Below are 13,768 nucleotides of genomic sequence, written 5' to 3' on the forward strand. Positions count from 1 at the left end.
GCTGTCTGCCCCCACCAGTGGGTGGCCTGAGTGCCGGGGAGGGGGGCGGCCACCCCCAGTGCCCAGGCATGCAGGGATGTCTCCACTCTGTCTGAGGAGTCACGTTTTTAGCAAAGTGTGCAGTTGGTGATAGAATGCCTGAGCAGGGGGAGGAAGGACAGAGTCACTGTGGTTTCCCGGGGCCGCTGCTGGGGCCTGCAAGCTGACCTCTGGGGGATGGACAGGGCTGAGAACTGGCCAGCAGGGGTGCTGCTGCCTTGGAACTTTCCACAGAAAGTTTCTTTTGGGGCCCTGTGCTCTCACCCTTGTGGCCACGGCGAGGCCAGTTCCCGGAGACTGGGAGGCTGGGGCCCTCCTGCAGACCATACCCCTCAGCCCTGCACAGGACCCCACCTCTGAGGAAGCTCCCTCCTGGCCCTCTGGGGCTGTTCTCCCTGAACCCAGGCCCCTGGGATCCCAGCCAGATGGGCACAGCAGCCGTGGTGCAGGACCCGGGTGGAAACTTTTATCTAACCCAGGCTCCCCTGAGGCAGGTGAAGGCCAGGCTGTGCTCAGAGCTGTGCCTGCACTTGGGGTGGGGGGAGGGAGTCCTCTTAGGGTGATGCCACCTGTGTCTGGCATTGTTCTGGGTGTCCTGGGGGCCAGGAGGATCTGCTCAGCACTGCCTCCCTGTCTCCAGAGGCCCTACGACATCCACTCCAGCAATGCTGTGGAGTCCCTGGTGCAGCTGTTCAGCACCGTGAGCGTCCAGTATGTCCCCACGTGGTCCAGGGAGATGGTGGCCTTGCTGCGGAAGGTGAGCCCCCATCCCTGAGCCTCCTTGCCCACGGAGCACCCATTCCCTCCCTCATTCATCTGTGGCTCGGGGCACCCCCTCCAGTGCACACTTAGTGCCGCTTCCTGGCGGCCACAGGTCCCTTCACTGCAGCCTGTGGGGGCCTCCACAGATGGCAGCCCCGAGCCCCGGACAGCAAGCTGGTGGCAGGCTCTGTGGCCCTCTCACCAGGTGCGAGCCCTACCAGGTCACTGGTGTCCTGGTGATCCCCTGAGCTGTGTCCCCAGGCACCCTCACAGCAGGCTTGTGCACCCGCCCTGCCTGTCACCACACAGGAGCCCTGAGTCAGGTCCCTGTGTCCCACGTATTGGAAGGAGGGTGTGGGGTGGGTGGGTTCAAGCCCATGCTATCTCCGGGATGCTTTGCTCCAGTGCCTCCCAGGGAAGGTGGGCAACCACTGCCCACTGCAAATGCCTCTCAAGGGACGTCAGCCTGGCAGGGACACGGGCAGGGGAGTGGCCATCAGTGGTGCCTCCCATTTGTGATCTGGGACTAGGCCGGGGCTGTGTCTTGACTGGCCTGTGCGGCTCCCTGTTCAGAGCCTCACTGGAACATCATGGGGGATTCAGAGTCAGAGCCAGGCGCGGGCAGGGCAGGGAAGGGAGCGAGTGTGCCACACGGGCCCAGCTGTCTCCCGGCTCCCATGTCTCAGGCAGGTGGGGCCTCCTGCTTTGGAATTGTAGCCAAGCAGCCTAAAGTCAGGGAGGCCTTGCCTACCGGGGGCCTCTCCCCAGCCCCGAGAGAGCCTCTTAACTCTGCTTTAGCCCTATGAAGCTCGGCCACACCTGCCCAGGTGGTTCACAAGGTGGCACTGGGCTAGAGAGGGCCTGCGTGGGGACTGGGGATGACCCACACGCCTAAGCCCAGGCCTGGGAAACCTCGCACGGGGTCTGGGTCTGTGGCATTTTCCCTGGAAAGACGGGAGGTGCCAGGGCTGGGATGCTGCTTCCCAGGCCACGCACGGCTGCCCCGGGCTCACCTAGGAGGTCCCATGCGGTGAAGGGAGTGGCTCTGAAATAGTTACTGTGAGGCCAGCCGCGGGCGGAGTGTTAGCTGCTAGCTAGCCCTCGGCTGCCACCTCCTGGCAAATCCCGGCAGAGCCTTCCCTGCATATCCCTCTGCTGTCCTCTGGTGCCAGGAGTTTGGGCAGCACCACTCAGATCAGGCGTCCCCTGGGCCACATGCTGAGCCAACCACAGTGCTTGGCCTGATGTCGGCACCACCCTTCCTCACGTGGCCCTGAGGTTCCTGAGCTCTGAACCTCAGGCCTGGTGGGACACTCCTCAGGGTGCCCTGACCTGGGGTGCCGGGCTATTCCGTGCTGGTGGGCTGTGGGCCCTGGGCCCTCTAACTCATGCCTGGTTGCAGCTCCTCACTGTGAACCCCGAGCATCGGTTCTCCAGCCTCCAGGACGTGCAGGCAGCCCCTGCGCTGGCCGGCGTGCTGTGGGGCCATCTGAGCGAGAAGAGGGTGGAGCCGGACTTCGTGCCCAACGTAAGCCTGTGGGCGGCTCAGTGGGGGGGGCCCTGGGCTGGACGTGGCATCATCCACTGGCTGGGGCTCAGCACCCATCTCTCTGTAGAAAGGCCGTCTGCACTGCGACCCCACCTTCGAGTTGGAGGAGATGATCCTGGAATCCAGGCCCCTGCACAAGAAGAAGAAGCGCCTGGCCAAGAACAAGTCCCGGGACAACAGTAGGGACAGCTCCCAGTCCGTGAGTGCCAGGGCAGGCTCAGGGCGCGGTGGCGGGCTGGGCTTGGGGCTCCTCACCACCACTGAGCAAGGCGTGTAGAGACTCCTGGCAGCCCACACATCTTGGAAGTCCAGACCGTTTCCTGAAGTCCTGAGAAGGCCAGAGACCTCCCTTCTGCATTTCCCAGCTCCCACCTCGCTCCTATGAAGCAGCTGGGCAGGGACAACCAGGGCTGGGGTTGTGAGTGCACGGGGACGGCCATGTGAAGCCTTCATGCTTGCCCAGGTGTGCTGGAATTGGTTGTGTGTACGGGGACGGCCACGTGAAGCCCTCACACCCAGGTGCACCGGCTTTGGTTGTGTGTGCGGGGACGGCCACGTGAAGCCCTCACACCCAGGTGCACCGGCTTTGGTTGTGTGTGCGGGGACAGCCACGTGAAGCCCTCACACCCAGGTGCGTTGGCTTTGGTTGTGTGTGCGGGGACGGCCACGTGAAGCCCTCACACTCACCCAGGTGTGCTGGTGTTGGTTGTGTGTGCGGGGACAGCCACGTGAAGCCCTCACACCCAGGCATGCTGGTGTTCTGGGACCACCAGGACAGGTAACCACGAATCAGGTGGATGAAGAACAGCAGTGCGTCGTCTCCGAAAAGGATCTGAGTTGTAATGAAATGGTCTCCCGCACAGCTGGCTGTGTGTGAACTGCTCTTTGTCTCCTGCAGCTCCCCTGTCTTGGTAATTGGCTCTGTCTAGGCAGCGGGCATGGTGAACCCATTGGGCAGTTACGTGATGATCTCAGTTTCTGTAAACCGGAAGTCCAGGCATGGTGTAGCTCTGCCCCTGCTTCTGGGTCCCGCCAGAGTGTAAGCTAATACTGACTGAGGTCGTGGTCTCGTCAAGGATTTGATGGGTGCTGTGGTTGGAATGTTTCCCCTAAAACTCATGTTGAACTTTGTTTCTTATTGTGGTGGTGGTGGAGATGGGACTTTTAGGGGCTGATGGAGCCATGTAGGTTCTTCCAGCATGGATGGGGCTAATGCTGTTGTAAAAGGGGCGACTTTAGTCCTCTTTTGAGTCTTTGCTCCTCTGCCATGTGAGGACATGGTGTTCCCAATGTGGACGTGGTTCATGTTCTGTGTGAACGTGATATTCACAACAGAGCATCAACAGGCTCCCTTTTAATCAGCAGATTTAAAAAAGAAAGAAAAAGACGCTGTTGTCTCATGGTCTGGAGGCCTGAGTCCATAGTTAAGATGTCAGCAAAGCCGTGCCTCCTCTGAAGGCTCTCCAGGGAGGGAAACCAGTCCTTGCCCCTTGAACCTCCGACAGAGGCTGCCTTGGCCTAGACACATCCCCCCAGCCCCTGCTTCCGCTGCCGCGTGGGGTGTGCCTGTGTGTGCATCTCCACCTCCTCCCCTCTTCTCATAAGGACACCTGGCATTGGATTTAGGGCCCACCCTGATCCAGTATGGCCCCATCTTATCTTGATGATATCTGCAAAGACCTCACTTCCACGTGAGGTCACATTCACAGGTACCCAGGATTAGAACTCGAATGTATCATTTTGGGGACTCAGTTTGGCCCATACCACCAGGATGTGACTCATATTCACCAAGGAGTAGCTGCAGTTATGTGTTGATGTCGGGGTGACAGTGATGACCCTCGGTCTCTCGGTGGTCCCCTTGCCCCTGGGTCTGCCTCAGCCTGTGGTGGATGGTCTGGGAAACTCTCATGCCCAGGAGGAGGTACGAGCCCTCATGGGAGACTCAGGGACGGACAGTGTGCAGAGCCCAGCTGGCCATGCTGAGATCCCAGGAGGCTCTGGGTGGGAACAGGTGAGGCCAGGCACTCATGAGCAGGAGGAGCTAGGCTTTGTCTCGGGTTGGTTGTGGGGAGATGTTTTGGCTGGAGGGTGGTAGGTGTTCTGAAAGGAAAGCATTACTCCAAAAAAAAGTCCCACTGTTAACTTGAGGCTGAGAGAGGTTTTTGGAAACAGCTTTATTTTGGTATAATTCACATTCCATACAATAGACAATGCACCCATGTAAAGTATATAATTCTGTGGTTTTTAATACAGTCACAGGGCTGTGCATCCTCCATCACAATCTGATTTTAGAACCTTTTCACGTGCTGTAAGAGAAAGACACCACCTAGTAGCAGTCACACCCCATCCCCTTTCCTCCCCTCCCCTGGCAGACACGAAGCTGCTTTCCGTCTCTGTAGGTTTGCCTGTGGTGGGTGTTTCATGGAAGTGGAGTTACACACTATGGGGTCTTTGCGGCTGGCTTCTTTCACTTCGCAGGATGCTTTTGAGGTCCATCCACGTTGTAGCCTGTCAGTGCTTCATTCCTGTTGATGGCTGAGTAATATTCCACATATATATCACCTTTCCCTTATCCAGTCATCAGTTGATGAGTATTTGTTCTTTCCACTTGTTAACATTTTTCATTATTATGAATAATGCTGCTGTGAACGTTCACGTACCAGTCTGTGTGTGGATATGTACTTTTATTTTTGGGGGGCGCATACCTAGGCGTGAACCTGCTGGGTCGTATGTGACTCTTTGCTTCATGTTTGGAGGAAATGCCTACCCTTTTCTACAGCAGGTATGCCATTTTATGCCCCTACCAGCAGTGTGTCAGGGTGGTAATTTCTCCACACACTTGCCAAGTCTTGTTATTGTCTGGTTTTTTTTTTTTTTTAATTATAGGTATCTTAGTGTGCAGTGATTGTGTGGCTATGATTTGCATTTCTCTGATGATGCTGAACATCTTTTGAGGTGTTTTATCAGGTATTGTGTCTACAGAAATGTCTATTCAAATTTTTAAAAATTTTTATTGTCTTTTTTTTAGTCTACTCTGACAATGTATTTTAATTGGCATATTTTATTTTACTTTATTGTTTTTTTAGAGACAGGGTCTGGCTTTATTACCAAAACTGGAGTGCAGTGGTGCAATGATGGCTCACTTCAGCCTTGACTTCCTGGGCTCAAGTGATTCTCCCTGCCCCAGTCACTAGAATAGCTGGAACTGTAGGTGTGCGCCCCCACACCTGGCTCATTTGAAAAAAATTCTGTTGAAGAGACAGGGTCTCACTATGTTGTCCAGGTTAGTCTCAAACTCTTGGAGTCTTCCCACCTAAGCCTCCCAAAATGCTGGGATTACAGATGTGAGCCACTGTGCCTGACCTAATTGGTGTATTTTAGACTATTCACATTTAAAGTGACCATGGAGGCTGAGGCAAGAGGACTGTTTGAGTCCAGGAGTTTGAGACCAGCCCGGGCAACAAGGTGAGACCCATCTGTATTAGTTTATTTTCACGCTGCTAATAAAGGCATACCTGAGACTGGGTGATTTATACAGGAAAAAGATTTAATGGACTTACAGTTCCACATGGCTGGGGAGGCCTTACAATCATGGTGGAAGGCAAGGAGGAGCAAGTCACATCTTACATGGATGGTGGCAGGTAAAGAGAGAGCTTGTGCAGGGAAACTTTTGTTTTTAAAACCATCAGATCTCATGAGACTCATTCACTATCATGGCAACAGTACAGGAAAGACCCATCCCCATAATTCAATGACCTCCCACCAGGTTCCTCCCACGACACATGGAATTGTGGGAGTCATAATTCAAGCTGAGATTTGGGTGGGGACACAGCCAAACCTTATCATTCTTCCCTGGCCACTCCCAAATCTCATGTCCTCACATCTCAAAACCAATCATGCCTTCCCAACAGTCCCCCATAGTCTTAACTCATTTCAGCATTAACTCAAAAGTCTACAATCCAATGTCTCATCTGAGACAAGGTAAGTCCCTTTTGCCTATGAGCCTGTAAAATCAAAAGCAAGTGACTTCCTAGATACAATGGGGGTAAAGGCATTGGGTAAATACAGCCATTCCAAATGGGAGAAATTGGCCAAAACAAAGGGGCTACATGCCCCATGCAAGTCTGAAATCCAGCAGGGCAGTCAAATCTTAAAGCTTCAAAATGAACTCCTTTGACTCCATATCTCACATCCAGGTCATGCTGATGCAAGAGTTGGGTTCCCATGGTCTTAGGCAGCTCTGCCCTTGTGGCTCTGCAGGGTACAGCCTCCCTGCCGGCTGCTTTCATGGGCTGGCGTTAAATGTCTGTGGCTTTTCCAGGTGCTCGGTGCAAGCTGTTGGTGGATATACCATTCTGGAGTCTAGAGGATGGTGGCCTTCTTCTCAGCTCCACTAGGCAGTGCCCCAGTGGGGACTCTGTGTAGGGGCACCGACCCCACATTTGCCTTCTGCATTGCCATAGCAGAGGTTCTCCATGAGGGCCCCAACCCTGCAACAAACTTCTGCCTGGACATCCAAGTGTTTCCATACATCCTCTGAAATGTAGGCAGAGGTTTCCAAACCTCAATTCTTGACCTCTATGCACCTGCAGGCTCAATACCACATGGAAGCTACCGCAGCTTGGGGCTTGTACCTTCTGAAGCCACAGCCTGAGCTGTACCTTGGCCCTTTTTAGTCATAGCTGGAGCAGCTGGGATGCAGAGCAGCAATTCCCTAGACTGCACACAGCAGAGGGACCCTGGATCTAGCCCATGAAACCATTTTTTTCATCCTAGGCCTCTGGGTCTGTGATGGGAGGGGCTGCCACAAAGGTCTGTGACATGCCCTGGAGACATTTTCCCCATTGTCTTAGTGATTAATATTCAGTTTCTTGTTACTTATGTAAATTTCTCCACAGAAAATTTTTTTTTTTTTTTTTTTTTTTTGAGACAGTCTTGCTCTGTCACCCAGGCAGGAGTGCAGTGGCGCAATAGTGGCTCATTGCCACTACAACCTCCACCTCCTGATTTCAAGTGATTCTCCTGTCTCAGCCTCCCAAGTAGCTGGAATTATAGTCATGCACCACCACACCCAGCTTATTTTTGTATTTTTAATAGAGACAGGGTTTTGCCATGTTGACCAGTCTGGTCTCGAACTCCTGACCTCAGGTGATCTGCCCGCCTTAACCTCCCAAAATGCTAGGATTACAGGCATGAGCCACCATGCCCAGCCAGGATTTTCTTTTCTATTACATTGTCAGGTTGCAAATTTTCTGAACTTTTATGCTCTGTTTCCTTTTTAAAACGGAATGCCTTTAACAGCACCCAGGTCACCTCTTGAATGCTTTGCTGCTTAGAAATTTCTTCTGCCACATACCCTAAATCATCTCTCTCAAATTCAAAGTTCCACAAATCTCTAGGGCAGGGGCAAAATGCCGCCTGTCTCTTTGCTTAAAGCATAACAAGAGTCACCTTTGCTCCAGTTCCCAACAGGTTCCTCATCTCCATCTGAGACCACCTCAGCCTGGACTGATTGTCCATATCATTATCAGCATTTTAGTCAAAGCCATTCAACAAGTCTCTAGGAAGTTCCAAACTTTCCTACATTTTCCTGTCTTCTTCTGAGTCCTCCAGACTGTTACAGCCTCTGCCTGTTACCCAGTTCTAAAAAGTTTCTTCCACATTTTGGGTATCATTTCAGCAGCACCCTACTTTACTGGTACCAATTTACTGTATTAGTCTGTTTTCATGCTGCTAATAAACACATACCTGAGACTGGGTTATACACGAAAAAGGTTTAATGGACTTACAGTTCCACATGGCTGGGGAGGCCTCACAATCATGGTGGAAGGCAAGGAGGAGCAAGTCACATCTTACATGGATGGCAGCAGGCAAAAAGAGAGCTTGTGCAGGGAAACTTTTGTTTTTAAAACCATCAGATCTCATGAGACTCATTCACTATCATGACAATAGCACAGGAAAGACCCACCCCCACAATTCAATGACTGTCCACCAGGTTCCTCCCATGACACGTAGGAATTGTGGGAGTTACAATTCAAGCTGAGATTGGGGTGGGGACACAGCCAAACCTTATCACCAGCTCTATAAAATACTTAAAAAATTAGCCAGGTGTAACAGTGCATGCCTGTAGTCCCAGTGACTTGAGAGGCTGAGGTGAGAGGATTGGTTGAGCCCAGGAGTTTGAGACCAGGCTGGGCAACATGGCGAGATCCTGTCTCTACTCAAAAATTTAAAATTAGCTGGGTGTGGTGGGACACACCTGTGATACCAGCTACACAGGACGCTGAGGCAGTAGGATCACTTGAGCCCAGGAGTTCAAGGCTGCAGTGAGCTATGATCATGCCCCTGCACTCCAGCCTGGGTAACAGAGAGACACACTGTCTTGTAAATAAATCAGTGATCATTGATAAATTCAATATGATATCTACCATATTTATAAGTGTAGTCTATTTGTTGTTCCTTCTTTTTTCCTTATTTTTCTGCTTTTTCTGGTTTTAATTAAGCATTTTATAGGATTGTAGTTTATCTCCTCTCCTAGCCTATTAATTATACTTCTTTTTGAAATATATTTAGTGGTTGGCCTGGACATTGCAGTGTACCTTTAGCATACAGACTGCCTTCACCTGACACTCCGCCCCTTCGTGTGCAGTGGGGTGCCTTGTGACGGTACCTCTCGTGCATTCCTCCTGTTCCTGATGACATTGCTGTCATTTATTTCCTTTATCTGTATGCTATAATTGCTCACTATGCTATAAATGCTCACTTCGTTGTTACTACTGTTATTTTAAACAGTTATGTTTTGGATCAATTAAGAAAAATTTAAAATTTCATTTCACCTTTATTCATTCCTCCTCTAAAGTGCCTCCTTTCTTTACGTAGACCCAAGTTGCTGACCTAAATCATTTTCCTGCCCCTGAAGAACTTTGTTTAACATGTCTTATAGGACAGGTCTAACAGAGATGAATTCCTTCCCTTTATGTTTGTCCAAAAAGGTCTTTATTTTTATTTCACCTTTAAAGAATAATGTCACTGGATATAGAATTCTGGCTTGGTAGGTTTTTTACCTTCAACACTTTAAATAGTTCACTCTACTCTCTTCTTGCTTATGTGATTTCTAACAAGCAGTCTGCTCTAATTCTTTTTCTGTAAGTAGAATTCCTCCCCACCCTCCACCCCCAGCTCCTTTCAAGATTTTCTCTTTGGTTTTCTGCAGTTTGAGTAATGATATGCCTAGGTGCAGATTTTTTTTGATATATTCATTCTGCTTGGTGTTCTCTGAGCTTCTTGGATCTGTGGTTTGGTGTCTGTCATTAATTTCAGAAAATGCCCAGTCATTATTATTTCAAATATTCTGTCTCTTTCTCTCCTCCTGCTAGAAATCCAATTATGCATGTGTGGTGCCGTTTGAAATTGTCCCACAGCTTTTGGATATTCTGTTCATTTTTTTCACTCTTTTTTTTCCTCTTTGCATTTCAGTTTGAGAATTTTCTGTTGACATTTCTTCAAGCTCATAGATTTCCTTCCTCATCTGGATCCAGTCTACTGAGGAACCATCAAAGGCATCCTCATTTCTGTTACAGTGTTTTCTATTTCCAGCATTTCCTTTTGATCCCTCCTTGGAGTTTCCATCTCTCTGCTTACATTGCCCGTCTGTTCCCCATCTGTTCTTGCATACTTTTCCCTTGGAGCTCTTACCATATTAATCACAGTTATTTTAAATTTCCTGTTTGATAATTCCAACCTGGGTGCCATATCTGGATCCATTCTAATGCGTGCATTGTCTCTTTACACCATTTTTTTCCTTAAGACCTTGCAGTCTGCCTTGTAATGTTTGTTGAAATCCAGACATGATGCATCTGGTAATAAGAGCTGAAGTAGATGGGCCTTTAGTGTGAGGTTTATGTTTACGTTAGGCCAGGTTTGGGGCAGGGTTTAATGTCTGCTGTAGCTGTGGGTACCAGAGGCTTCACATTTGTTTTCATTTCCTCGGTTGCCCTTGGGCTTCCCTATATCGTCCTCCTCAGAGAGAGTCTGCATTTTGTGGCCCTATCTGCTGGAATCCCTGTCACACTGCAGAAACCCTGTGGGAGTGTTGGGAAGGTGGCGGGTAGGGAACTGTTCCACAGTCTGTGACCAAATGTCAGTCTCGGGGGCCTGTGCCCCTTCACAGTTGTTGATCTGCTTTTCCCCTCCCCTTAGGTGAGACAGGCTAAAGCGGGGTACAGGCTGAAAAACAGTCTTCCCCCAGTGAGATAAGCCTTTCCTTTGGTGAGCAAATTCCATTTGCTGTGAAGAATGCTCCAGGTATATTTCACGCGGCGACTGTCCCCATCCCATGCCAGAGCCGGGAAGGGATCGTCCTTGGCTTCATTAAGACCTGGCAGGGTTCCTGGAGGGGAAACGCACAGAAGGTTGGGGGCCCCATAAGACTGCAGCCCGGGAGTTCGGCATACAGCCCCAGCCGTTCCCCAGAGCTGCCTGGGAGGTGTTCGTGCAGCTCCTGCACCATCAGCTCTGCTCCAGGCCAGTGGGTCTTGGCTGTGACTCTGCTCACCTGTCTCTGTAGACTTGGGGGTCGCAGCAGTGCTTTGACCTCAGCTCTCTGATGGGTCCAGGAAAAGTCATTGATTTTCATTAGTTCAGCATTTTTCCTGTTGCAGGGATGGGAATGAGGCCTTCCACGGTGTTCGCGGCACAGCAGAAGCCAGAAGTCCTTGCTTGTCTTTGTGTTTCTTCGTAAGAGTTACGTGTTTTATTTCCTGGACGCGGGTGTCTGGTCAGACAGGTGATTGGCAGGTGTTTTCTCCTGTTCCGTGGGCTTTTTCTCTTGCTTGGGGGCATCATTTGCACCAAGGTCCAAGTCTTGGACCTTGACGTTGTCCAACGTGGCGATTTTCTCCTCGGCTACGTGGACCTTGACGTTGTCCAACGTGGCGATTTCCTCCTCGACTACTTGGACCTTGACGTTGTCCAACGTGGCGATTTCCTCCTCGGCTACTTGGACCTTGACGTTGTCCAACGTGGCGATTTCCTTCTTGGCTACTGTGCTTTGTCTGAGGATCCATCAGCTCAGCTGAGGTCACGGGGATTTACTCCCACACTTCCTTCTAAGTATCGTATAGTTTCAGCTCTTGCGTTTAGCTACGTGATTCATTTTGAGTTAATTTTTATGAACAATGTCAGGTGAGGGTCCAGCTTCATTCTCTCATTGGTGGATATCGGACTGTCCCAGCATTATTTGCTGAAAAGATGATTCTTTCCCCATTGAATTGCTTTTGACATCACACCTTGTTTTTTGACTTGCCATTTTGTTCCATTGGTCCAGATGTCTGCCCTGTGTCGGGACCCCACCATCTTGATAACTGCAGCTTTGTAGCAAGCTTTCAAATCAGGTTCTGTGAATCCCCCAATTTTGTTCTTTTTGGACATTATTTGACTATTCTGGGTCCCTTGCATTTCCACTGAATGCTGAGGGGTTTGACAATTGCACCTGAGCTGCCAAGCAGGTTTGTGACGGTGTTAGGGACTGAAGCCTGGTCCATTTCCCAGGCCCCTCATCGCTGTGGGTGACATCTGGGGTCCGATGCTGTGTCTCAGCACGTGTGCAGGCACCACGGGTGCCCTGAGACGGGGATTCCTGGTCGAGTTACTCAGAAAGTGCATCTGGGAGAGACCCCCACCCCCCACTGCCTGTGGGATGGGAGATGCCAGCAGAGCTTGGCTTTTTTTTTTTTTTTTGAGACGGAGTCTCGCTCTGTCGCCCGGGCTGGAGTGCAGTGGCCAGATCTCAGCTCACTGCAAGCTCCGCCTCCCGGGTTCCCGCCATTCTCCGGCCTCAGCCTCCCGAGTAGCTGGGACTACAGGCGCCCGCCACCTCGCCCGGCTAGTTTTTGTATTTTAGTAGAGACGGGGTTTCACCGTGTTAGCCAGGATGGTCTCGATCTCCTGACCTCGTGATCCGCCCGCCTCGGCCTCCCAAAGTGCTGGGATGACAGGCTGAGCCTCCGCGCCCGGCCGGCTTTCAAGCAGAAACCCAGAAAGCCTGTGGGGAGCGGCTTCAGCCTTCAGGGGACCCGGGAGCATCACCTGTGACTCAAGAGGTCCCTGCCCTGAGGGAGCTGCGCTTTCAGACGCCCACACCCACCAGTCATGGCGAAGGGCCCCTCTGTGGCCCGCTGGCTCTGTGTGTGCTGGCAAAGGGCTCCAGCCACCCAAGGAAGAGGCACAGGCAGGGCCGTCAGAGGAAGGGCAGGGCAGATCCAGGCCAGGCACAGACCCCACCATGGCATCCTGCTGGGAGCGCTCCACACACCTTGGGAGTCCCTGTGGAAAAGGGTCGCACTCGCACATCTCGGTGACTCATAGCCCGGCTTAGGCGCCGCTCAGAGCCACCTCTTTCAGATGTTTCTGGGGCAGCTCCTCAGGCTTCTGGTGACCTCTCTGCCTAGGAAAACGTGGCTGTGGACGTTGCAGGGTGACCAGCAGCCCCTGCCACTGGGCTGCACACAGGGCCCCGACGGGCGCTCACATTCTGCATCCCTGGTGCCCACCCCAGCCCCTCCCACCCTGTGTCACTGGATTGCAAGATCCCGGTGGCTCAGTCAGACCCTCATCCTGGGAGGCGGAGTTGGCAGTGAGCCAAGGTCATGCCACTGCACTCCAGCCTGGGTGACAGAGCGAGACCAAAAATAGGATCCGTGGATAGTGGGCAAGAGTGTCCAGGTGGTTGAGGCACAGATGATACTGACAGGGAAGAGACCCCTTAGCCCTGGGTGGGGCCGTGAAAGCATGCTGTTGTCCATCTGGAGGGAACGCAGACTGTTGTCACACACTGCATAACGACGCTTCCTTCACTGGCCGATCACGTGGGATGGTGGTCCTGTAAGATGGAAACGCTGGATTTTGCTATACCTTTTGTATGTCTAGATAGGGGTGAGCGTTCTCGTGTGTCTAGATGGGGGTGAGCGTTCTTGTGTGCACCCACTCACACGTCCCCTCCGGCCTTCAGAGCCCAGCACCCTCCCTCGCAGGGCCTTGGCTGTGACATGGGTGACTTCCTGAGCCTGTGGATCTGAGGTTCTGTGGTCCTCAAAAGTGGGCATCCTTTCTCCTCAGCTGCAGATGGGGCCCTTTTAATGCCGCCCCGAGGCCTGCAACTCCCTGCACTCTCCATTGTGACTTGACTGATCTGGGTCTGTCATTTGCTCACACGTTGGTAGTGACCAGTGACTGACGTCACCATCCAAGTCCATGGTCACCATAATGATGCTTTCCCCACACCACGCCAGCGCTGAGTGACCAGCACCCCCTCCACCCCACCCACACCCTCCCGACCCCTGCGTCTTGGGAAGTGGTCCTGCTGCCTGAAGGAAGTAGTCCTGCCTGCCCATCACACACCACCAAGGGGGTGGGTCCTGC

At 52.0% G+C, this 13,768-nt stretch overlaps 1 protein-coding gene across 7 annotated transcripts in view; it reads left to right on the forward strand.

Annotated features, from left to right (window-relative positions):
- The window catches only part of LOC101013733 (serine/threonine-protein kinase 32C), a 97,970-nt gene that overhangs the window by 81,999 nt on the left and 2,203 nt on the right, over positions 1-13,768 (forward strand). For all 7 annotated transcript variants that reach the window (XM_031651969.1, XM_031651968.1, XM_031651974.1 and 4 more), the window contains exons 8-10: positions 680-796; positions 2,204-2,329; positions 2,418-2,549. In XM_031651969.1, the coding sequence (XP_031507829.1) occupies positions 680-796; positions 2,204-2,329; positions 2,418-2,549 (375 nt within the window). The remainder of the gene's footprint in view (positions 1-679; positions 797-2,203; positions 2,330-2,417; positions 2,550-13,768) is intronic.

The sequence above is a fragment of the Papio anubis genome, chromosome 11, assembly GCF_008728515.1.
Source record: "Papio anubis isolate 15944 chromosome 11, Panubis1.0, whole genome shotgun sequence".
Lineage (NCBI taxonomy): Eukaryota > Metazoa > Chordata > Mammalia > Primates > Cercopithecidae > Papio > Papio anubis.